We start from the raw sequence: 25,961 nt of genomic DNA on the forward strand, positions 1-25,961 counted from the left end.
ACGGGAAACTGTAAATAAACATGGCTGCCTTCTTCGCGGAATATGGATAACAGAGAAACTATCCTGTTTGAAATAAGATTCTGCAAATATTTTGTTTTCGTTTAAGAAAAAAATAACTTCTATTTAAATGTTTCACATATGGGTAACCCTTGAAAGGAGTGCGCAGAAAAAATGACCATTAAAAGAAGAGGTATCATTGACCTAGTTTTGTTTGTTTACATTTGATTTTGTATTTCGGTTGCTGTCTAAGCGGTAACATTTATGTCAGTTGCCGAACATATACCTACAATCGTAACTGTGCTGCCGCAGCTGTCAGTCGGCAATTACAACAGTTTTTGTGCCATGTGTCTTTATTCAGAATCGCATCTTGTGAAACCTAAGTTTGTACCATATCAGTATGAATTCAATGATTATACATGTACAGTCCTGTTTGTTACAAAGTATTGAAGGCACGAGGTGGCTGTGCGTCTGTTAACAGTTAAACTCATTTTAAAAACACATTACTTCAAAATAACACACAAACAGAAATGCTTTGTAATTGAAATTATTAATATTAAGATTTTGTATCTATGGCAATTAAGACAACAGCCTCATTTGAAAGTGAAAGTAGAAGTGAAACTGCAGCAAACTATAAATTATCAATGATTTTTCATCTCAAGAAATCACATAGTTCTATGACCTTTGGTAGTTTCGGAACACTATAAAATCATCAATGCAGCAAAGTAGACTTCTATCTTGTCTGACTAAATGTATCATTGATTATACTATTTTCCACAACAATTTATGGTATCTTTGGCAGACTGTAGACTTTCTTGTTCACTTTTGTTAGTCATATGTAGCACATCTGGCAATAACATTAAAAACTGTATGTCATACATATTTTTTTGTGATTGGCTAAGCTGACAATGTTTTTGTTTTTGTTACTTTCCAGATTTTCAGAAGGCAGCAGCCTTCATACACGAGTTTTTGTTGAAGCTGCAAGAGGACTCAGAATGTGCAGAACTCAGGGATTCCCTCAATTTAGCATTGCTGCACATGCAGAAATACTACAGAATATTACAGACTCGAAATCAAGAGAAAAACTTAGCAATGAACCTGTCCCTAACTGCAAGAGGGCTCAGTCCAATGACGCCATTTGTAGATGCTCCAGACAAATTTCAGTACAAATGGATAAATTTAGATAGTGCAAGGTTAAAAGCATCAATGACTGTAGATGAAAGTATGCATATCACAGTGCTCCCACCTATTATTCAGGCAGCTAAAGAAGGGAATACAGATTTAATAAATGAATTAGTAGGATCTGGTAAGTTCTAGTCACAAGTTAGTATGCACCTTATTAAAACTATAGATAAACAGAAATTTCGTAGAGGCTTAAACCAAGGGGCTAGAAATTAGTCCCTCACCTGATAGGATTATGAATTGACATCAAAATGTGGAAGTGTATATCACAGTTGATTTTAATAAGTTTTATTTAATATGAGACAAAATTGCTTTTCTAGCAGTAAAAAATGCAGCATGGCTTAACCTTATGGTCAAAAGGCCTAGAAGAAACACTATATCATTTACAATGGTGACATTTTCAGATCCTACGTGTGCTGATGACCAGGATGGCCTTGGTCGGACAGCACTCACTTACGCAGTACACTTCCAGCAGATGGTAGCTTTACAAACATTACTGGAGGCAGAGGCCAACCCTAATGTCACAGCACATGGTAAATTTTAAAACAATTTTATAATTTTGTTTTTTCTTTTCTTTTTATATTTAAAAAAAATCACTGAAATGTATTGTGCATACAAAAGCATATGAGAGCAATGTATTGAACAGTAAATAATTTCTGTAGGAAGAATAACGATCATCATTTAAACTCAAAATAGATATCTTGTGCTCATTAACAATTAATATGAGTTACTTTACAAACACGGCCTATGCCTTGAAACTTCTCCAGTATTTACTAAACTTGGAGCATAAAAGCAAAAGGAAATAAATATATATTTCAGTCACAAGTTGTGAATTATATATTTGCTCCCCAAAAAAATCTTCAATTATATATATTGAATAAAATATTTATGTCAATATAATGTGTGGAAGAAAGCGCTTGTATAGGAGTCGAAATATGTAAAATGTTGACCCATACCAGACTTTTGAGTGTTATTTTGTTAAATGATTGGAGAGCATTATTGAGCAAACTCTTAGTCACATTGGAGGTGGACTTAAGCTGAACCATAATGATAATAATTATTATTTTTTTTACAGATGGCTCAACAGCTATCCACCAAGCTTGTCATGACTCAAATAGCCAATCGTTGAGTCTGTTGTTGCAATATGGGGGTGATTTCACCATCCCTGACACACAGGGCAGGGCCCCCATACACTGGGCCTGCACTACTCCCTACACAGAATGTCTTCAGGTGAGTGGTTTCAGTGGTGTTCAATTTATCTGTTTATACAATATGGGGGTCATTTTACCATTTCCGATGAACATGACAGGGCCTGCACTACACCCTACTCAGAATGTCTTCAGGTAGGAGTTTGAATGGTGTTCTGTTTGTCTATTATTACAATATCGGGGTGATTTCACCACCTCTGAAAGACAGAGCATGGCCCTGGTACACTGGGTCTGCACTACACCCTACTCAGAATGTCTTCAGGTAGGAGTTTGAATGGTGTTCAATTTGTCTATTGTTACAATATTGGGGTGATTTCACCACCCCTGAAAGACAGAGCATGGCCCTGATACACTGGGTCTGCACTACACCCTACTCAGAATGTCTTCAGGTAGGAGTTTGAATGGTGTTCAATTTGTCTATTGTAACAATATTGGGGTGATTTCACCACCCCTGAAAGACAGAGCATGGCCCTGGTACAGTGGGTTTGTACTACACCCAACAAAGAATCTCTTCAGGTAGGGGGTTGAATCATGTTCAATTTGTCTGTTGTTACAATATATTGAGGTGATTACACCATCTTAAATACCTAGGGCAGGGCCCCCATATATTGTGCATGAGTCCAATTTATAATTATTGTTTATTACTCAAGTACATTTTGTGCTCTAGAAGTAATATTCTTTAAAATATTGAGCAATGATTGAATGCTTAAGAAAATACACTTTTAATAAGAGTGAAACACCTTGATGTACTGTGTAATGTGAGAAAATGGTTTTGATTGAGAAATGATTTCATTATTTTCATGATAATCAGGCCTTGTCCCAAATTCTTGAAAGTTCTTAAGCATAAAAAGCTTGAGTATGGTAGCTTATTACATTAAGCCAAATATTGTCCTTCATCTTGATTCTACTACACCATAATTAGTTTATCATGATTAACATAAGAAAGATTTCTTTTTAAAGCCCAAAAAACTCTGAAGAATGTAACTATAATATTACACAAATTGTACCAATACTATTTTATTTTACAAAAATATTGAGCTTAGCTTAAACCTGTTATAAGGGACTTTTGATGTTTCAAGAAATTGGGGCTTGCTGATAAGTCAAGAAGAAAAACAAAACTGTAAGGATATTCTATTGCCATTTTTCAGTTATTGATACATCACCATGCAGATGTGAATATTCGTGATAAGGATGGGTTATCTCCCTGTATGTGGGCGTGTCGCCTGGACCACATTGAGCACTTCCAGCTGCTGTGTCAGGCCGAGACTTTTCATGTTGATGATGCTGATGGTATCGAGCGAGACCTCATTGGTCGAACGTGGATGCACTGGGCTGTACGTCGTATGGAGCCACTTGAGTGCTTACAGGTTAGGTCCATTAAATCTAGAAATAGAAAATAATTTTGTTCCAGATGATATTATTTGGAATATAATGGACAGGTCATGGGGATATTTCTTCTGTGACAGTCCAAGGTGCTTAATGTCAATAAAAGTGCGAGTGTGTTATAGTGGGTTACAGACTGGCAAAAACCAGGGACTGAGGGGATGTGTTCGGGTGTCATTAATTATTTTGCATTAAAGTTACTTTTCCAGGTCAAAGATACAACAGTTTTTATCTGATCTTTATGAAACTTGGTTAGAATGTTTTTCAGCATGTTATTTAAGTTGTGTATGAATATTGTGTCATCTCGGGTCAAAAATTAGGTATCTAGGTCAATATTAAAATAAAATTTTGTGTTCAAGTTTCTTATCCCTTTCACAAATTCAACAGTGTAAATCCAATTTTTCAAGAAACTCAATCAGAATATTTCTCAGCATGATGAGACAGACCAGTGTGAATATTGGTCACTTCTAATCAAAAACTAGGTCTGACCAGTGTGAATATGGTTCATTTCAGATTAAAAACTAGGTCGGAGTACTGTGAATATGGGTCATTTCTGATTAAAATAACTAGGTCGGACCAGTGTAAATATTGGTCGTTTCTTTTTAAAAACTATGTCAGACCAGTGTGAATATGGATCATTTCTGATAAAAAATAACTAGGTCGGACCAGTGAGAATATCGGTCATTTCTGGTCAAAAACTAGGTCAGACCAGTGAGAATATCGGTAATTTCTGGTCAAGAACTAGGTTGGACCAGTGTGAATATGGGTCATTTCTGATAAAAAAAAAACTAGGTCGGACCAGTGAGAATATGGGTCGTTTCTTGTCAAAAACTAGGTCTAACCAGTGTGAATATGGGTAATTTCTGATTAAAAACTAGGTCGGACCAGTGTGAACACTGGTTAGTTCTGATAAAAAAAACTAGGTCAGACCTGTGTAAATATGGTTCATTTCTGATAAAAAAAAACTAGAGCGGACCATGGTGAATATGAATCAGCAGCATATTCCCTTTCCTCTATAAACATACAGTTTTCTGTTGCAAAATCACATTTGTCAAATAAAAATCCAGCTTGAATGCAGTATCTGTATGAACTAGTTGTTTTAATTATTCTTTGTTTATTCTTGTTCATAATGAGATATGATTTGAAACACAAGCATGTAGTGAGACTGTAAATTAAAGACAAGGTTTATTTGAATTTACAAGTTAAATCTTTATTTGATATCTGATATTCGATTAGTGCTTAACTGAATTTACAATATTTAGTTCAACTTTCTTTGATAAGATAAACCCTTTTACTCTAACTTATGTTATATCAAAATTTGAAACTGTTGACAGTGTTTTTATGCCCCCACAAAGTGGCGGCATATAGGGTTGCCCTTGTCCGTACGTACGTCTGTCTGTCTGTACGTACGTACGTCCCGAAGATTGTTTCCGATCTAATTCTTGAAAACCGTTTGTCCAATCCTCACCAAACTTTAAACACATGTTTGTGACCATAATATCTTGATCAAGTTCGATAGTCATGGAAATCGCTTTAGTCATTTAGGAGTTACGGCCCTTTTTTGCCAAAAATACTTCAAAAATATATGTTTCCAATCTAATTCTTGAAAAGTATGTGTCCAATCCTCACCAAACTTTACATACATGATTGTGACCATAATATCTTGATCAAGATCGATAGCCATGGAAATCGCTTGTGTCATTTAGGAGTTACGGCCCTTTATTTGCAAAAAAAGACTTGAAAAATACGTCCCGAAGATTGTTTCCGATCTAATTCTTGAAAACTGTTTGTCCAATCCTCACCAAACTTTTAACACATGTTTGTGACCATAATACCTTGATCAAGTTCGATAGCCATGGAAATCGCTTTAATCATTTAGGAGTTAGGGCCCTTTATTTCCCAACAATACTTAAAAAATATCTTATCCGATCTAATTTTTGAAAAGGATTTGCCCTTGTGCAGATTATCCTGAATAATCATTATGGCTTATTTTCTGTGACAAAAAATCGAAGTGGGGGCATCCGTGTCCTATGGACACATTTCTAGTTACAACTGTTTGTGTAGGGGCCAGGGCCAGTAGAATTAAGATATTAGCGATACATATATATATGCATAAATTTGTGGATAGATACCTTGTATGTGTCCTACAATGAAACTGCTACAGTTTCTGGGTTTTTTTTAATATTTTAGCTTCCTTTTGAAACCTTTTAAGACTCTAAGATTGTATTAAAAAATCTGCAATAATTGTTGAGAGTTTTCTTATAGATTTGTTGTGAATTTTGAGTCCAGTTTTTGTTAAATAAGTATTGTTTTTGGGATTGTGAATGGGGTCCAAAATTTGCCCATATTTCAACCTCATGAAACTGTTTGCAATTTAAGATTTGAGAGAGGTACATTTTTGTACTCGATATTAATGTATAAACAAGTATATTGCCCTGTTACAGACGTTGTTGACAAGTGATACCGCAGCCATCAAGGATGATGAAGGCAGAACAGTGTTGTTGACTGCAGCTGAACTGGGTAAGGCGCTTTGCAGATTTATGTGCCACTTTTTTAGGTTAGAAAATTAAAATGTGAGGTTGCTTCTAGCAAAATGTTGATGCGGATATAAAAGGTAAAAATAACAAAAAACATCTGAAATAAAAAAAAAATTGGCCCAAGTTAACAAAATATGTGTCTTGTTATATAACCAATTATTAAACAATATTTGCAGTTGGTTTTAGTCACGTAGGGCATGTGCACTGCTCCTCTGATAGGGGAAATTATCTATAGGTTCATTTGGGTATGTAATTAGATTAAGTGATTAAGCAAAATTGTCTCTTTGTGAGATAAAGGAAAATTGTCTCTTTGTGATTGACATAATCAAGCCTCATTGACAGGTTTTGTGTTGTTTTTCTTTCCCTGTCAAAACTCTTTGCTAGACTCTTAAAGCTGCACTCTCACAGATTTACCGTTTTTAAAACTTTTTTATTTTTTATCTTGGAAAGAGCAAATTTTTGCATAAATATCTGCAAATTAATGATAAAAGATTGCTGACAAAAGATAAGATCGCAGATTTGCATGTCTCCGTTCGAAAATCAATGTTTTATGGCTTTAACCGTTACTAACGGTTTAAGAAAAATGCATAAAACATTATCTTATTTTTTGTCAGCAGTCTTATATCACTGTTTTCCATGATTTTTCGCAAAAATTGGCTCGTTCCAAGACAAAAAATAAAAAAAGTTGAAAAAAGTTGTCAAAACCTTCAATCTGTGAGAGTGCAGCTTTAAATGGTCAGATTAATGAAAAATAATGTTCATTAGTAAAAAGTTAATTTAAGCATCTTCAATCTTGATATCAGGCACTTCCTTCCTTATGTAAACTCTGAGTGTTATGCCCTTAGGTTTTGGGCCTTGGGCACATAGATAGGGTTCTAGCCAAGTTTTCAAAAGGACAAGGTGCTAAGGGAGAAAATGGTACATTGTGTCTGGTATTGAAGAATTTGAACATAATGAATTTCACAAAAATTAGTGGGAATTGTGCTTTATTGAATATGTTATGCTTTGTTTAAAACAAGATATATTTTTTTTAAATCTTGAGCATTTAATTTTCTGAAGACAGGAGGGTACACATGCACGCTTCCATGAGAGCAGAAGGTTGCTACCAAAAAAGGACAGGGTGCAGCACCCTTCCATGTCTCTTTAGCGAAAACCCTACATAGGATCCTCTGTATTTTAGCATTTGATTCCTGACCGGAAAGACTTTGTAAGACATAATGGTTAGGAAATACATTAAAAGGTACATTGTTATACAGTGATTCTTCACATTTTATTGACTAGACTTCTTTTTGAAGAAAATATCAAGTTGTTGGCATATCTTTTGTGTCAGCATATTTGCCAGGAAACTTAGTACATGTTTAACCTGTGCAGTGCTTCAGCTAGGCCTAAATAGTAGCGTTGGGCACCCTGCAGCCTTTTTACTGCACCCTCCTGTGCCCTTTTGTTTGACAGAGTCATTTTTTTGAAATATAAAGTATAAAAATAATAAATATGCATAATTTTGAAACTGAAGTTGAGATAATAGTTAAGGTATTCATTATAAACTTTTAGTATAGAAACACATATACAATTAGAATTGAACCCTCGCAAGTGCCCATGATTAAGGCTCATTCAATGTACATCAAAAGAGCCTTTTCTGACCTAGCACCTCACCCTTTTCAAATCCTGGCTGGAGCACTGCTGGGAAAATATGCATAACAGTAATGTTAAGCAAGATCTACAATTCTGGTTTTAACTATTGTTGAGCTATGCCCCTTGATCAACTGGAAAAATCAGACCAGTGTTGGCATTTGCTTGAAGTACCCTTGTTTGTAATTGTACTTCTTATCATATCAAATTTTCAGCCTGCCCAATTGTTCCTGTTTTAGGAAAAAAATGTTTGCTGTTTTGCCTGTCAGCCATTTATGACTAAAAATGAAACTTGTCAAAAGTTTCAATACAATTAATTTTAACCTAATCTTTGAAAATTCACTATTGATATAAAATGACATTTTAATAACTCACTGCTGGAGAATTTACTTATACTGTTGTCTCTTGTGAAATTTTATCCTTCAATAATTATTGATTGGATTTTATCAGAGTAAAGCTTCACAGATTGTAAAGAATAGCCTTTTATATGACAGAATAATTCATGAAATATGAAACCTGAATGCATTTGCAAATGTTTAAAAATGAAATCAATTTACACTGTCAGAGAGAATGCTAATGGTTATTTGCACTTCGAAACATTTTGCTGCCAGTTTGGTTTATTTGTTTATATTTTTTCTTTTACAAGCTGTAATACAACTGTTATTCTGCAGCACAACTTAGAAGGTTGTGATTTTTTTTTAATTGAATTTTTTTTTTTTATTATTTAGATAAGGAAATCAATATCTCACTACTCAAAAGTTGTAAATATATGTAGGTGATAAAACAGTTGCTGTCTATTTTTTTTCATTTTCGATGCATTGAGCATTAAATTTATTCTCAGCTCGGTTTCACATTTCTGATTTATTGGAGTTTGTTATTCAAGTGGTTTTCTTTGATGTACCATACAAAACATGAATGTGAATTTAAAGTGAACTTTTTTACATTGACACAATACAGCTACATGTATCTTCAAGACCAATGATGATGTTAACAATGCGCTGATTATTCAGGACTGTGTTAAAGTTAACAACGCGATTAACAATATTGTTAACAACTTTTAGACATGAAATATTTAGTGATGTTCTCATATATATTTAACCCTTTGCATGCTGGGTAAATTGTCGTCTGCTCAAAAATGTCGTCTGGTTTATTCTAAATTTCTTTCAATTTACTTAAAACTTTGGGGATATATTGACTGAGTGGCAAACAGCTTGGAACCTGACCAGGCGCCGAGTTACTCGGCGTCTGGTCTGGTTCCAAGCTGTTTGCAAAGCCTTTAAAATCGCCATCAGCAGCTAAAGGGTTTTTAAATCAAACAAGTGCAGCTGAAATATCTGTCTCAAAGCTAAATGCTACAAATACTGCAAATAACAAGTGTATATATTAAACTTCAATCCATTATTCCATTAAAAGTTAACAACAATGAGGTTAACAACATTGTTAACTTAAACAAAGTTCTTAAAAATTTGCCCAGTGGTATATTTTAATCTGAATATCAAATTATAGATGTATTTAGACAGTCCATTTCATAAAGGTTTTACATTTTGAAAGAAAATGATCAAATATGAGCTACAATGTTTTATTCATGTACAAAAAAGATTCTTACATCTCAAACATGTATATTGATCTGCATTAATTATATGGAGAAGGATACATGTAAATCAGATGTAGGTCAAAAAACAGTTGCATGGAGTGTATCAATATATAAAACTATGGCCATACATATACAAGATTAGGCTGGATGGTTTACATATGTGACTGTCCTGTACTGTAGCCTTTCGCTGCATTAGCATTCCTTAGATGTATGCATTTTTATTGTAGTGAGTTTGTGTAAAGTTCAACCGTCTAGTAAGCTCATGTTGTAGTGCACCATGCCAGTGTCACAGCAGAGGTTGAGGACTGTTTTCCTCCCACCAAGTCAATCATACTGTTCTTGTGTCAGGAGTTAAAGGCAGCAGGGGTCCTGCTGGCGTTCACTATTTGCTACAGATTCGCAAAAGTGGCATCTTCAATTTGGGAGATTTTTTATGGGGACAACGATTTTTTTCATAATATTTTATTAAACGATAATTGACTCAGTCTCTGCAAAAATCAACCTTGTTGAACCTAAAATTAATTGAAAAAAAGGTGGGTCTGTGTGTGTATAAGTAAAAACCAGCTGCCTGTTTAGCTCAATTGTTAAAAGTGTTGTGTTAGTATCAGAGCAGTTGTTTATTTGTTGTGAAAACTTCCCCCATGTTTATCCCTTTACCATATTAGGTCATCTGTTTTTTATGTCGGGCTCGGTCCATGTTGTGCAAAAGCTTGAACATTGGCCATAACTAAAAAAAATCAATATACTGAAGTGAAACTTGGTACACATGTTGCAAGAGACAATACGAACATGTATAGCAAGGCCTGTAACTCTGGCTTAAATAATTGTTGCAGTATGCCCCTTAAAAACAGATGAGCATTGTCGGTCATAACATGGTACTTTTGTCTTTCTTTAATATGAGTTTGTAGCTCAATCAGACAAACTGTAGTATAGTAATGCAAATGTTATCTTATCTTCAGGTTCGTTGGCAGCGTGTAAGATAATCCTGGACATCGGTGGCCGACAGTGTATACATGACAGAGACGCCCAGGGTCGGAATGCCCTCCACCTGGCCAGTATAGGAGGGCATGGGGACGTTGTAAACTACCTTCTTGACCAGTCAGGTATGATTTGTTTTTCATAGTGTAGTGATATGAAGATTACCTAGTCATGTTTATTCCCTGGATATTAGAAACATCTTCTGTTACATTGTATGGATATCAACATTACTAACCTAAAATATATAAAACAAGTTTCACTAAACACATGTATGAAATGATTATTTATACACCGTTTCTTTTAGGCCAACTGATCTTTATGTAATTTTTTTGTCCGATGTATGCAATTCAGCATTCTTAGCAGAATTAAATTATGTGAATGAAAGTAATTCTTACAGTACAGTTTTCTATCATATCTTCTTAGCTTTTCAGACCTGAATTAAATCATGTGAATAAGTTATTCAACAATCTTCCATCATCTCTCCTTAGCTGACCTGACAGTTGTGGACAAGTTCAATGCCACACCATGGGACTATGCAAAGAACAGACAACTGCATTACTGTCAGCTGATCATTATGTCCCATCAGCGACAGAGGCTTGTCAGCAACCCGAACAGTCCCCTACCTAACGGGCTTGGGCTTATGATGAATGGTGGGCTGTCGGGATACTTTACCCGGGGAGATTTTGATAACAGCACAGACTTTGATTTTGCTGTAGGTTCATTGGTTGAAATATACTGTGCTTGAATTTAATGCTTTCATGCTGAGAATTTTTTTATTTGCAATTTTAAAAGTATTAAGGTATGAAATTCAACTTATTACCATTGTTAATTCATCAATGTGAAAGTTTTATGATAGAAAATGAAATTTGATTTGAAGTGTAACTTTTCTATCCAAACTGCTGTTACAAAGTATCCGATGAAAGACATTATTAATTTAGACAGTTTGTAACATTTACATATTATTTATAATGTAAACATTGTATGTCAAAAAAAAAGATGAAGTCTACTCTTATGTCTCCATTCATATAACAAAATCTATGTTAACACAGCTACTTTCTTTTCTCAGAGCACAAGAGGCAGTGTGGACAGTATGCCGGTCACCCCACCCCACCCGCCAAAACGTCCCCGTACTTCTGGTATGCCTGTCAGAAGGTCACGAAGTCTTGGCTCGAAGGACCGGGACCGACTTTCAGCCATGTTTTCACAAAGGAGCACAATTAGCAGGGAGTCGTCAAATATGACAAATATGACATCTTCCACGATTGGTGGTGACAGGAGAATAGTGAACAGTGCTGCAGAGAACCAGAGACCAAATGAAAGAATTGAGGTAAACTTTGATAAGAACGGAGGTAAATTTTAGTTTAGAATGCTTTATATAAAGCATTATTTTCCTCTCGTGTTTTAAACCTTTTTTTCAAATATTTGTACTTTGAATATAGAAGAAATTAAAGAAAGTATATGGGAAGATAATTTTGCATGAGGGTGCCCAAGAGATTAACTTCCTGTGCTGTGAACAATTGCAATGTCTATCAAGGCTCAAAGTTTCATTAAGTTCCTAAAAGAAGTTGCCAAAGAAGAAAAGAAGAATGACTTGATTTAATTGAAGGGGAGACTTGTTTAGTACAAAGTTCATATCAAAGAAGTGTAATTTTAATTATGTATTTTCTATTTACCAGGTGTCAGTTAACACACGACGAACGGCCTCACAAGATGGTTACTTCAACCCTGCCCGTGGCAACCCTAGAGAAGAGGTCGCTATGGCAACTGATGACAACGTCTGTAAGTAGTGAAATTAGGTTAGGCTAGAGCTGCTTTGCAGTATTTGCATTTAGAGGTTTCTATGTAAACCAGATGTACTGAAAAGAAAATCTGTTAGGATATTTTAGCATTTGATGGAAAAAATACTAACAAAATGCAGTGATTGCTTGAGTGCATCTCTCAGGACTCGCATCTTTCACAACCATTGATCTGATTTTGAATGTTGAACTTTTGGATGTTTTGCTTTGAGTGATTTAGCTTTCTCTTTAGCCACAAATCATTTTTTTCGTTGCTTCAATGAATTATGAGACACCATTGCTTTATTCATTTTAATACAAAGTCAAGGAAGCAACCCTGATTCTTTCATTGCCATGTCCATTTTTTTGAAAATTTGGAAGTTTAGTTAAGTTGAAACCTTTTTTTTACTACGATTTAAAACTGATCACATATTAGAGGTCTTGTGTTGTTGGGGAAACCAGAGAACTGGTTAAAAAAAACAACACAAGTCTGGTTAGGTGACCAACAACCAAACTCGAATGTGCCCATGGCAGGAATCGAACTGGAGGTGACTTGGTAAAAAGTGAGTTTGCTAACCACTCCTGGGTAGCTGGTTTTCCATTGTTCACTTAGAGAATTTGTTTGCAACTGTGTGGCACCTTTTCAAGATGAAGTACTAGAGGCACCAGATGAGGATGTAGATGGTGTTAGTGTTGGCGGAATGGATGTATCCGACATAGAGGACGACGACCACGGCCCACCCCTGACATCTCGGGGCCCGCCCACACGCCGATCTGGCCAGGGACCACCCCATCCTCGCCCAAGTGCACCACCGATGAGCCAGCAGCCTTCCCACCAACCTGCCCCACCTAGATTCGCTCCCAGGCCTCCTGGTGGTGGCCAACAGTCTTTTGCTCAAGTATGTTACAAATATTTAATTCTTTTTTTAAAGATAAATGCTTAATTCAGTATTTTTTACTTGTGATTAGTTTAGTCAAAGCCTTAAATGTATATGCGATGAGCAAAAACAACGGAAAGATTTATGTGTGAAATAAAAAAAAACATGTAAGATCTTCCTTACCGTTTTATGCACATTAAGTTTTTTCAGATTTCAACAAACAAAGTGTTGTTGTTTCGATTTTTATTTTGGATGTTTTATGTTAAGACACAAGGGTACTTCTTCTTGAAATCATCTTTCCTTTTACAATGTCACATTAAATTTCAGCCAAGTTACAGAAAAAGTGGTGACTACCATAATGATGAATTACCGGGTCCAACGGGAGACATGCAGTCACGGCAACCCCCAATACGGGCCTCCAACCCTCCCCCTGGGACCCAGAGACCGCAGACTAACTTTTTCAACAACAGAAACAGCCCCTCTCCTAACATGCCCGACGCCTTTAACAACCCCTCCCAGTCTAACAGGCCCCGGCCTGCTCCTCGACCCCCTAGGATGCAGCCCTCGCCTCCGAAACCTCAGCAACGCCTTACCCCATCCCCACCTGCCAATAGACCGGTCTCGGGCTCAAGAGAAAGTCTACTTAGTCCACCCTCAGGTGACCAGGTTCATAGGCCTGATTCTGCAGGAAATAAACCACCAGGTTTGTTAGATGTTGATCTGAGTAATCACACATATATTTTATCATATTTGCCTAATTTTACTATTTGCAAGTCACCCATGAATGTGTCAGTTGAAGTTTAAAACTATCAGCTATATTTTGTTTTTATACTAACGTGCAAGTGAAATGTCCATTGATTGCTTATTAGGTCAATTCACATATGAAATAACTTGGCTGTAGAGCTTTTTGGCAAATAATGTAAGAAAAGATTAATTAATTCAAGCTATTGTTGCTTTGAATAATTGATGTTACCTGATGTTAATATAGAAGATAAATGCTAGTTCTGTTTTTCTTTCCTTAGGCATGTTGGAAGGAAAGAAGATTTTACCTCCCCCCATGCTGATGCCTCTAGAAAATGCTCCACGTCCCAATTTGAACAAGGACAACTCAAAGCCACCCAAGAAGAAAAAGAAGAAGAGGAGGGACAGGTTTTTAGCTGAGCATGACATTGAAAGGGAGCTTGATGTTCGCTCCCCGCCTGAACTCCCAGAGAACCTGACCCCACCTCGGGGTTTCGCGGCTCCCTTGCATCCCCCTCCCTCAGCTACCAGTCGGCCGCCCAGAGCTCAGTCTGGGATACCTTCACCGAAATACTCAAAGGGAGGCCCACAAAAACATGAACCTCAGAGGTTTGTATAAGTAACTTAGAAATTGTTAAAATGAAAATTCCATGATTTGACATTATTATTTTTGTGCTAGAGAACAATGTGTTGGTCATGGACTAAATGTTAGTTTTTAAGCTTCAATTTATGATTTTTCGGAGTGTGGGGGGGGGGGGGTTGCATGATTTTTAAAAAAAAATTAAAGTAAAAGACTTCAAAGACTTTTGTGGAAAAAAAAGCTGCTCGTTACTATTTCTCCAATCTGTCAATTCTGTTTCAGATATTTTGAAGAAAGTATGGATGAGGAAAAGGAGGATCCCATCATTACTAGTGACAAAGTTCCCATGGTAAACGGTCAGGCGGTCGCCCTGCAGGAGGGGCCTGCCCGATCTGCACGCCCAGGAAAACGGGTACAGCCGATGGATACGAGCGACGAGTATGAGATGAATGGAGATGTGGTGGGGAATGGGGATGGCATGTTACAGGTACTTTCAAGACATGTGTTCTTTTTTAGGCAGTGGTCGAAATAAACACAAGCCTGCAAGCCCTGCACTGGTAAAATGTCTTCCGGGCTTGCTCAAATTCTGAATTTTATATAGCAGGGCTTTTTCAAAAATTTGATGCCAAGCTATAGTATATGAATTTGGGCTTATTCATCCAAAAGTCTAGTTTCAATGGTTGTTTAGGTCGTCTGTTTTAAAAAAAGAGGGTATAGTCATAGCCTTGGTGTCATCAAAATCTTTAACTCAGCATTAACCCAAATCCCAGATATTCAAATGAAACTTTGTACACAAGTAGCCTATGAAAACAGGCTCATGTTTGGCAAGGCCCATAACTGTGACTTAAATTACTGTTGAATAATGCACCTTTTTCGACCAAACAAATGCAATAACTTCAATTTTGGCCATAACTAAAAAGCATTCAAGATTTTCAAATGAATCGTGATACACATGTTGCCAGAGTTAATATGCACAGGCATAGCATGGTCCATAACCCACTCTTTTTATGATTGTTCAGTTATGCCCCTTTTGGATAAAAAATTCATCAACAAATAAGTACTTGGCATTTGCTCTTATATAAAAGTAGCACAAGCCTGCAAGCTGCACATTGGTGGAGTGTTTTCCAGGCTTGCACATATTCTAAATTTTATATAGCAGAGTTATTTCAGATCTTGCATCAAGAATCCTAGGAGTGATTTGGTACCTAGGAGAGATTTTAAGCAGTGCAGAACTACTGTTGAAATTCTCTCCTAGGTGAAAAACAGTCTTCAGATTCTTGACAAAACGACTCCTAGGGCTCTTTAAAATGTTTCATGCCAAAACACTAGTTTTAAGAATTCAGGCTAGTTCATCAAAAAGTTCAATTGCAATGACTGAAATATCTTGTGTATTTGGATCATTTTTCTATAAAACTCTGGCATACATGTGGTAGACTGATATGCATAGGTTTTGCAAGAGAAAGTTGTATTGTTTCATGTCAGAGCTGACTAAGACTGTTGCATCAGTTTCGCGTTATGTCGAAATACTGTTAAAATAAGTTACAAAGTCTGAAAAAACACTGAAATTATGGTCAGATTTCAATGCTATTTTTTTGTGTGTGTGTCTGACCATAATAGTTACATAAAAGGGCTATTCCATTTAAACATATGGGGGGGAGGAACTTTTGAATTATGCCATCCCCCTATAGAAGCAAATTTACCCTTGTAGGGTCCAAATAAGCGAAAAAAATACACCCACCTGTATACTAGTTAAATAATTGCCTTCCCCAAGTGCGTTATATGTTTAACTGGAATTGCCCTAAATAAATAAATGCCATAAACTCTTCAAAAATGAATTTATTTTTCAAATGTTTTTGTGGTTTTAAACAGAACATTTTTCAGAAGAAAAATAAGCTCTGGTTTGGTGGAAAGCATTTGGTAAAGATGTGATGTTCATGTAGTTTTAATATTGTTGGATACCATATTGCATAGTGTCACATTATCTGAGAATCTGATTCAAGTACCTTCATATAGTTGTGCTCCTAAGAAACTTTCTTTTCAAAAGAATGTCACAACCTTGTAAAAATCATAGTTACATTTTTCTCATGCTTTCAATGTTACTAAATATAAATAGTGTGATTTGTAAGTCAGTTTATCAAAAGACTGATGTTATTCACGTTGTTTCTTTTATTATACATGTAATAAATTGGTATTTGTAATACTTCAACTGTCTAGGACTATGTTTAAGCTGTTGTTGCTGTGTGGTTTAGCTGTTGTTAGTTTAGATAACAATTCAGATTTAATGGAGTTCTAAAAGCTGGATTTAGAGGGTCGAGGGGCACTTTTGAGATCAATGTAAATATGAGAAGTTTTTTCGTGGGGTCTTTGAAGGTCTCATGTGTTGCTGAGATTGGCTGGGAAAGAATGTTGAAGAGGCATTACATTGTACATGAAATGACTATAATGTCTTGTCAAGTTGATGAATACTTAAAAGTATGCAGATGTTATTACTTGATGAAAACTTGACCGAAATGCGGTGTTTATTTCCTGAATATAAAATTCTATTGTTTGAAAAGCAAGTTACTACGGATGTATGTGCTCATTTACTTACATATATGTTTTTAAAAACACTTTGGTATTTCCAGGAATCGGTGATCAATGAGGAGGATGACATTGCGCCACTTATCCCTCCTCCCCAGGCATTCAGAGGCCCCTCTGCAAGGCCTGCTCAAGGGAGGCCACTCTCACAATCTGTTCCACAAGTATGTGACAGTTAATTCCCTTAGTTGTTACATTGTCATAGATTTTAATAGTGACTTCTGTGGAATTGTTTTACTTTTGTAATTTGTTGTAGAAGTTGGCTTCTGAACTTAATAATTATGTGTTCCGTTGTATCCATACCAATGGTATTATGAGTTGTAGAAACTTCTCTTAGCTTCGCAGTTTGGCCAAATGTTTTTTGGAATTATGCCACTTGCCCATCTGAGAAAGACATGCAAGCTTTGGTATGGGCATGTGATCCTCTTAGTTTAATGTAGGTTTTTAGCCAGATTCTACAAAGAACAGGGTGCTGCAGAAGAGGGGCAGGGTGCTATGGGAGAAAAGGCGACATGTGGTCAGATTGTGAAGGACTTGAAAAAAATGAATTTATCAGAAAATGTTAGCAATTGAGTTTAATTAAAGTATTACAGGTCTCAAAAGCCAAATATGTAAATTTTGTTTGTAGTTATTATTATATTGTTTCAATAAAAAAAAAGGGAATCTCTGACCGTCTTAAGCATTTCATTCTATGAAGGCAAAAGGGTGCCCATGCTGGTCTCCATGGGGGAGCAGCTACCGAAATAAAGACAGGGTGCAGCACCCTGCCAAAACTCTTGAGCTAAAACCCTATCATAGTTAATATGACCATGGCTAGCTGACAACCTGTCAATCAGTCTGGTAGTACAATAGTGGCTGTAAATGTGTTGAATAGTAATTTCATTGTTGGGTACCACGAGTCTGTAACCGTCTCTGTCTGTCAGGTTGACACAATATTGGAAGAGGATGTTCAAGAGTATGTATAGGAACTCTCTCAAAAACACTGTCTCTTATACTCTATACATTTATATGGTGTTGTTAATTGGGCATGGGGCCATTTCTTGCTCTAGCAATGCTTTGCCATGCAGATTCTTTTGAACTCGATATTTTCCGCTCATGTTGTAAATACAGTTTAAATTGACATGACGCTAAATTGGATTCCTGTGAAAAGTTAGTTTGTATCTGGAAATATTAATTAAAATTATTTAATCTTATTCCACATTTAATTTTTATTCCAGGGTAATAATATACAAATAAATCTCTAATATGAATATTTATATCGGAGTAGCTCAACGTCATGCCAATTATAAATTATGTATTTACTAAGAAGAAAGCAAAATTTGGATTTTCTGTGCGTGTATTTGGAAAAACCGTAGTCATTTTCTTGACAGAGTTTTGAGAGAGTAGTTGTTGTTGTGTGTATAGTCGGTCAAGGACGGTTTATGTACGTAATATATGTTATGTCAAATGTTGTGGTCTATATGCAGTAAATACTAGTATTCATTACCATCAATTTAATACTGTTTAAATAGTTAACAGAAGGGTTTCAGCCAGGTTTGAAAAAGGGCAGGATGCCGCCGAAAAGGGACAGGGTGCTAGTGGAGAAATGAGAATATTCATTGTATCAAGCTGTAAAGAATGTAAATATTATAAATTTGACAAAAAATGTAAAAATGTTAGAGATACATATATGTTTAAAATTTTGAAATGCAACTGCCAGATATATTAAGTTTGTACGCATTTATAATCATATTATAAGCTATTCCACAAAAATAAAATGGTTTGAATATCTAAAACATTCAATTCTAAAAAGGCAGAAGGGTGCACATGCTGGTCTCAATAGAGGTAGAAGGGTGCTACCCACAAAGGGCAGGGTGCATCACCCTTTCATAACTCTTGAGCTTAAACCCTGTCTGGGTGTGGATACAGTTACCGGTATATTAAATGCATCATCAAAAACATTTACACCTAGGATTTGGTAGTCAATGTTAACATTGCATGAATGTTTTCTTGTGATTTTAAATATTATGTTATGTATTATCTGTAATCTAATGGGTACGAGGAAAACAAAGTGTAATGTAAGAACTATGGTTGCATGTTTGTGTGCTTTTTTTGTTCCTTATGGCAATAAATTGAATTGTTATAATGAAAAGAGAAACCAAATGGCCTTGAATATTTAACAGACTTACATTTCAATTGTTTCAGGAAAACATAGGTATTTATGGACAATAATTTGTTTAAGTCTTGAACTGTCCCTGTTTTGAAAAGGTATTATCAAATTTAAAGTACACAATATCCACATAATAGGTACAATATATGCACATGTAATTTGAATACATCGTAATATATCATATTTTATATTTTGCAGAGAGTTGCTAAATTGCATTAAGATCACCCTTGATATTCACATACTTTGTTTATGTAAAGAATCAAATATTTAATCCTAAATTCATTGTGCTTTCTTTGGCTTTCTTTGTCCTGGGTTGTGATGTGACTAGAAAATCTTGCCATTGGTTAAGCCATTATGAATATTTAGATCAGGGTTGATCTGCCTCATCTCAGTATTCAAGCTCCTCTTGTTAGTGAATATAATATGTAATAGTCATAACAATCCTTTGAAACTCTGTCTCATGACTTCAAGCAAATCTGAAAATAGGGCTTGCACAAACTTTTCACATCTGTGTAAAGTTAGAATTTGATTTAAAATAGTATATGACATGATTATCGATAGATCACAACATTTACCTATCATACCGTAATACTATGCTTCCTTGACTTAGCCACACAGGAAATTGTATTAAACTTGCAGTTTAAATAAGTAATCAGTTTAATTTCCCCATTTAATAAACCTATTTTTCCACTTTTTGAACAATGTATATTTTATTTAATGTTTATTTTAAATTATGCTTTTATGATCACTCTTATTGTGTAATATCCGTATGATACTTTTATTTTACTTTTTGTTGAAATATTGCATGCCCAATGCTTTGAAATTATACATGTACTTATAATGTTTGACATGAAAAGTGCAAGAAAGTAAATGAAACAGTTTTGATTTCTGATCTAAAAGTGAAGAACTTGGCAAATGTGTCTTAGTTGGCTGAACTTATGTCAGTAATGTGGATTATAATCAATTTATTATCAATAGCTAATGTCTCAATGTACGTTGCAAATAATAAAATGTTTGTGAACTGTTATGAGAATAATGATAAGATATTAATTATGATAAACATCCATTGCATATTATTTTTTTCAGGATAATCGAAATATCGTAGAACGATCCAGTAGTGCTAAGCCTCCCCTTCCTCGTGGGCGACAAAGCGTAAACTCCGCCTCCATGAGATACAAACACCCGTCACCGCCGCGACGTCCCTCACGACGTCAGAACAGCAACAATGAGACGTAGCCCTAGTGGGAAAAACTGTTATTTTGATCATTTTGTTTTTTGTCTTTATAAGGGAAGTCTAATAACTCTGTCTCTTAATATTTATTGAGTTTTGGCCCCACATGGAAAGAATGATCGTTAAATGCTTTTCGATCCTTAGCTCGTCTGTTTTTCAAGTTCCATAACTGGCTGAATATTCAGTTTTGTAGAGTTATGGCCCTTGATTATGAAAATTGAACAAGCATTGACATCATTTCAGCATGTGTTGCTCTTGTTTTGTTTAGACTGACTCTAATAGCCTTAAGATGAAAAAGTAAAATTGCCAAGTTCCAGGCCAAAATAAATGGTTTGTTTGGCTTTTTTCAACTGACTCAAAATAGTAGCCAGAACCCAATTATTATTAGCCTCTCCAGTGAAGATATTTTTTTTCATTATGGAATTAAAAACAACAACAAGAAAAACCTACCTACCCACCCAAACATAAAGAGGTGGGTAGAGAAACTCCAAAACAAACTATTTATTTATTGCGGTCTCTTGAACATTTGATATCACCACCATTAAATATGATACTGTTCTAAATCTCAGGTATTGTATACACTGATAAAAGAATTAAGAACAGAGCTGATAACTCAGACTTTGTGATAGTGTTTCAAGTTTGTAACTCCAGTAAATATTGTGTAATTTAGTACTCAAGAAGCCTATTTTGTATCAGAAAACATTCCCTGTTCAAGTGTTGATAATTTAATGGTGAAGATGATAGTGTTTCAAAACAAATGCATTGTTATTGTAATATTTGATGGAGAATTTTTTATCTGTTTAGGTGTTTATTTCACATTATTAGAAATAATATCACTTTTTTCTCTTTTCATTTTGAAATCTTCTAGTTAGCTTATATAGAGATTTTTATACTGAAATTTGAAGTAGAAATAAAGAAAGGAGTAGAAGATCAATTTAATTTCATATACAGGTAAATATTTAGTGATAGGTTTAGGCTTAATGGACAAATGACCTTATTAACGTGGCTGTAGGTTTTAGTAACTGAATCTATATGAGCTAAAGGGGATTAGGACCACCCTCAATGGTCATCTATATTGTTTAAACGAAGGTTATAATTTAAATCCAATACCATGTGCATTTCCTTGTTGAGGGTTTTCACATTACTTCAAGTAAATTTCTCCATTGGTTTAACAGTTCCGAATATTGACACCAGGGTGGCACTGCACCATGTCAGTTGTGGGCTTCGCTGTAACTCTGTATTTTCTCTTCTAATAAGTGGAAATTGTTACTCTAGTATTACAAACAGCACTCAAATGTTTGGATGAAAATCATATATTTTATTAGAACATTAAGGTTATTAGTATGTATTTACAAATAACTGTTTAACCAGCTTAGTGTTTGAGATTAAAAAAATTCTACTGACTCAGCCTCTGTTTAAATTTACCGATTCACCTGATAAAATTTCAAAATTAGCAGACTGTTGATTTTTCAACGTGTATGTATGGCAGATTTTACAAAATATAATTTCAAACACCAAGATCACCTATTAAATTATCACAAGGTTTGTTATGCAGTTAAAGTTATATAATTTGTATGCATGTGTTCTTTTTCTACAAGTTAATGTGCCCACCATGACATGTTTCCACAGAATAACCCCCATAAAGAGCATAGTTGCCAAACATTTATGTGATATATTGAGTGAGCTACAGGATTTAGCCTTCTCATTTGTGACACAACTGGATATCAGGACAGGTTATAAAGATTCCATTGAATAATATAAAGCCACAAGGCCATGTGAAACAATTCTATGTTTAGCATTTTTGAATGAGTATGATTTAAAACTGAAATTTGAGCATAACTAATCAGATATTTAGTGCTTGGCTGGTATTCTTAAAACATCTTTAAAGTTCAGTCATTTCCTAGCTTATGTCAATTTTCTAAAGTTTCGAAGCCAAATTAAAGTAAAGTATAAAAGTGTTTTTAACATAAAAGTGTTTTCGATGAATGCAATGAAAGAGATACGTCACTTGTATCAAAATGACGTAAATGACTTAAGATGGCTCAAGGAAAATAGTGCTTACTGTGAAAAGTCTCCTCAGATATGAACCAAGAAATTATTATGACCTGGGGCCGTATTCAATTAGCAGCTTAGTAAATATTTTCAACTTAGTGAGATTTTTGTAATTTTCGACATCAATTATTTTTCTAAATTATTACTTTTCATCAGATTTATTCATATGTATACATTGGTTAGACCATGATCTTGCTTATTTTCATAATTTCGGTGTACAAACATCGTTCATTTTCTTAAAATTCAAATTAGAAAAAAGGCAATTTTTCACTAAGTTGAAAATTGTTACTAAGATGCTTATTGAATACGGCCCCAGATCATTAGATTTTCATGGTAATTTAGCGCTTGCTGTCTCATAAACTCTATGATATTTTATTAACATGTTGATATTAGTTAATCAAATTATAACCAAATGCTATACATAGAATTGATTAAGTATGACCTTACGTTTTTATGTTTAAGGAATTTTATGCTATGAAGGCACATTGGGATTTTTTTTAGCAAAAAAAATTAATGTATTTCCATACATCTGAGAGAGTAGTAGATTTTTGGTGTTATGTTATCAATTTGGAAAATTTGTTAAATATTTGTAATAGTTGCCATGGTAACTACATGTAGCAAAGGTGTTGCTCAAGAGTCGGTGTTGATGTTTTATTTGTGTTAATGGCCATGTCTATGTGTTATTTATTATCTGTCTTTGTTAAGATACGCCTTACCTGCTCTATTATAATCTGCACTGTTATGCTTAGCACTTTTGGTTTATTTATTTTACATTCCATGAAACAACAGTGAGCTCTCATTTTGAAAACTTCTTTGTATTTTTGTTTCCAGCTTTTCATGACCAATTTATTGCATTCTGGTTTAATTTGATTTAAAGACAATTTTTGAATGTTTGGATTCTATGGAAAATTTTATTTAGGCCTAAAAAAATACTTCTGGTTCAGGTTACTTGACCTTACATACGAAATAGCGGCTGATCCTACCAGTTTTATAGTCCTTTTGGTTAAAGAAACATTTTTCATAAAAAAAACAAGATGTGTGGTTTAGTATGTAGTTTAAAAGGCTTTATACAGAAGATTAATTTTACACCATTCCCAAATGATGACAGTATCATTCTAACATCAAGCCTACCTATCTATTTTTTTTAATCCTACCTACTCTACCTGTTTTTGGACAAGATGTAACCCTTACCATACAATTTCTTTTTTATGGCCTTACTAGTATTTAATACTTACTGAAATACGAGTGAAATACTTAAATTTATTGAAAATTATTCTGTTCACCTTTTTTAGCCTCATTAATTTAATTGAAATACAAAATGCATAAAAAATCAAATCTACAAGATTTAAACCCATGTGATCAGCATGTTATTTCCTAGCATTATTTGGCCATTTCTGACAGTTATGTATGAACATAAATATTAGATGAGCATGCAGCACTCTTAGTCATCCCACTTGTTATTTCGGATAGATCCTGTCTTAAAATGTTATAGTTGATCTGGCTGTATTAGGGCAGTACACTAGTTGACTTTGTGAATATGAGCTTATTACACATGCAGCATGGGATTTTGATATCAGATAATTATTGTATGTTTTGTAGATATTATAATAACTGTGATATTTGAACATAGTCTAGCTATAATATGCCTGTGATGTTGTATTTTTTAATATATACATATATATATTTGTTTTGTTTGTTTTGCAACTCTGGTAATAATGATTAACTTGTCTATTTTTGGAAGAAACAAATTGGGGTATTGCGATAGCCTTGGAGCTGTTGGCATCGTGGTGCAAACAAACTTAAAGCTTAGCAAATTACTCAATAAAAGATAAATTTGGTGCACATGTTGCAAGAGAAATTGTGCGCACGTACAGCTTGGCCTAAAACCCTCGCTAAAATAATTGTCGAGTCATGCCCTTGTCTGACTGCTTAAAACAAAAGAGCATTGTGTTAGCTCCACAGCACTGTGGTAAGATATTATAAACTTTTAATGATCACTTAGAAAGCATCTTAATGAATTAAACATACTTATACAACTGCAGGCCCTTTAAATGCTATTTAAGCTGCATTTTTTCATTGGGCTGAGTTTCTAAACAAACACGAAAAATTAGTAAATGCTACAATTTCGTCATTTTATAACTGAAATATATATCCAAATTAACATTAATTTTTTAACAAAATAGTTCCACACTGGCCAGTGAATGTACGGTATACTTTTTTATGGATAAATGTTGCTGTATCATCCTGTTATATGTCCTTAAATTATTCTTAGTTTATGAATTCATGTGCCTTAATTTTACTTTATAATTGATGTCCCTTTGTAGAATAATCAATTTCTAGAATGGTACTAAATAGAGTTATATGGCAGTCATTTATTTCGTTTTTATACAAAGTAATTGTTATTTCTTAAAACATTATTAAATACGCTAATTATTTGTTTGACACTCTTGAACAAAACTGACCTTATTTAAGACCTGTTTTTATCTTAATGGGGACTATTGATGTGAATTTAATTCAATAAAATGTTTACTTAACATAAAACCAAAATGAAATTACAACATTAAGGTCATTTTTAATTAATGCTTTATTCAGCTTCAATTTCTAACAAGGCCTTCAGTGTTAATTGTTACAAATCCCTAGTACATGTTCACTTAAATGAATATATAAAGGTCATATTAAACCTTTAAAATAGTTACACGTATAATAGATTATTTCATTTTTTCCCTTATTTTTCATAACTATTAATTAAGCTATAGCTTTATGCTTTTAATGATATATATTTGTATTCCGTCCAATATGTGTTTTGACCTCATGGTGTTAAAACATTTACATATCTTATTTAACATATTTTATATCAATTACATGGAATCAATGCTTTGATACCTGAAAGTGTATTTTGTTATTAGAAATGCCCTGTCTAATTATTCTATATTTTCATGGTTGTAAAAAAAACTTTGTTTCTAGAGCATTCCATTTTGTAATTCCAGTTATGCATACAATAAATCATTGAGCTATGAGCAAGTGTTTTATTCCTTGCCTTCAATGTTTAATGTAGGGATACTTACAATGTATCGGTGGTTAGAAATGTCTCGAGCAATGATGCAGTGTTTTATTCGGTACCATCGATGTGAAATAAAGGTGGTTAGAAATGTCTTGAGCAATGATGCAGTGTTTTATTCAGTACCATCGATGTGTAATGTAGGGATACTAACACTATATGGGAGATTAGCAATGTCTTGAGCTATGAGCAAGTGTTTTATTCCTTACCATCAATGTGTAATGTAGGGATACTAACACTATATGGGAGATTAGCAATGTCTTGAGCTATGAGCAAGTGTTACAGTCCTAACCTTCAATGTGTAATGTAGGGATACTTACACTATATGGGAGATTAGCAATGTCTTGAGCTATGAGCAAGTGTTACAGTCCTAATCTTCAATGTGTAATGTAGGGATACTTACACTATATGG

General features: G+C 34.6%; 1 protein-coding gene across 2 annotated transcripts; it reads left to right on the top strand.

Moving 5' to 3' along the window:
- Positions 1-14: 14 nt before the first annotated feature.
- On the top strand, positions 15-25,508 carry LOC128229610 (uncharacterized). 2 transcript variants are annotated; one of them, XM_052941368.1, is made up of 17 exons: positions 15-190; positions 932-1,303; positions 1,584-1,712; positions 2,255-2,409; positions 3,536-3,754; positions 6,215-6,290; positions 10,490-10,633; positions 10,997-11,220; positions 11,575-11,835; positions 12,185-12,287; positions 12,932-13,182; positions 13,489-13,864; positions 14,184-14,511; positions 14,765-14,969; positions 17,107-17,223; positions 17,983-18,014; positions 20,295-20,464. In XM_052941368.1, the coding sequence occupies exons 1-17, from the start codon at positions 172-174 to the stop codon at positions 20,311-20,313; spliced, it is 3,030 nt and encodes a 1,009-aa protein (XP_052797328.1). In that variant the 5' UTR covers positions 15-171; the 3' UTR covers positions 20,314-20,464. The 2 variants fall into 2 exon arrangements, with proteins under 2 accessions (XP_052797328.1, XP_052797327.1); XM_052941367.1 differs by lacking the exon at positions 17,983-18,014 and having other exon boundaries at positions 20,295-25,508.
- Positions 25,509-25,961: the final 453 nt, after the last annotated feature.

This window comes from Mya arenaria, chromosome 4 (genome assembly GCF_026914265.1).
Source record: "Mya arenaria isolate MELC-2E11 chromosome 4, ASM2691426v1".
NCBI lineage: Eukaryota > Metazoa > Mollusca > Bivalvia > Myida > Myidae > Mya > Mya arenaria.